The following is a 911-nucleotide window of genomic DNA, read 5'->3' on the forward strand; positions in this document are numbered from 1 at the left end:
AGTTTCAACCCTGCTGTCGGAGTTCTTTGGGAGTTTCATGTAAAACCATTGAGGCTCCTCACTTGGGCAGTGCCAGGCTTGGGCTTCAGCGGCAGACCACACCTGCCTTGAGATGTTACCCCTTCAGCAGCCAGGCTGCAGGTGCCAAGAGGGCAGGTCGCAAAGTCCAGATGGCAGAACTCTGACATACATAAGTCAACCTCCTTTGGTGTGGGGAGACTCGAGGCCCAAGACCATTTCAAGAAAGTCCTGAAGTCGTCCCTAGGGTTAGCAGAGGAAGGAGAATCAGGCACTGTCTTCCTCTTTATAGGTTTGCTGAAGTTCTTCGCACTTTTGCTCCGGGGAGAGTCTCTGTTATCCCTATCCTTGGCACCACCATCCTTCAAAGGGGGAAGGGGGCGGGGAAATTCTGCTGATAGATGCATCTGCACAAAGCAGCACGGTTCCCCGGCAAAGCCCTGGAGAGGAGGAAGAATCAACGCTCAGCATTTGGCTCATATTCAGGTGCACACCAAGCAGCGCTCCAGGCAGCTTTGGGTCAGAACAAGGCTATTCGAACTTGAAACGAATGAAGGGGACAGTGTGGGTCACTGACTGCGGGCCGGAGGCGGGGCCGGCCACACACACGGAGAGACGCGGAGGCGCAGGAGCCGCGAGTTAGGAAATGTAACCCTGGCGACCCCCAAAAGCCCCCGCCTCCCCGGCTCCTGCTCTACCTGCTTGCCTAGCGTTCTGAGCTGCCACCGTAGGCAATGACCAGCCCTGCGCCCTTAGTGGCCTCCATCAGCCACCAAATGGTTGCTCTGCAGACCCTGCAGCTGCTGCAGCAGGAGTGGGGCTGGGGGGACGGCCCGGGAGCCCCGGGGAGCCCGCGAGACCTGGACCACGTGCCCGCTGCCGCACCCCGTCAC

At 58.9% G+C, this 911-nt stretch overlaps 1 protein-coding gene across 1 annotated transcript in view; it reads left to right on the top strand.

The window, feature by feature from the left end:
* Positions 1 to 424: 424 nt before the first annotated feature.
* Dleu7 (deleted in lymphocytic leukemia 7) overlaps positions 425 to 911 on the top strand; it is a 17,537-nt gene continuing 17,050 nt past the window's right edge. Inside the window, exon 1 of the mRNA XM_010637107.2 lies at positions 425 to 906. Within this exon, the coding sequence (XP_010635409.1) occupies positions 753 to 906 (154 nt within the window). The 5' untranslated portion in view covers positions 425 to 752. The remainder of the gene's footprint in view (positions 907 to 911) is intronic.

This window comes from Fukomys damarensis, unplaced genomic scaffold (genome assembly GCF_012274545.1).
Source record: "Fukomys damarensis isolate Sample0158 unplaced genomic scaffold, DMR_v1.0_HiC HiC_scaffold_38, whole genome shotgun sequence".
NCBI classification, from domain to species: Eukaryota; Metazoa; Chordata; class Mammalia; order Rodentia; family Bathyergidae; genus Fukomys; species Fukomys damarensis.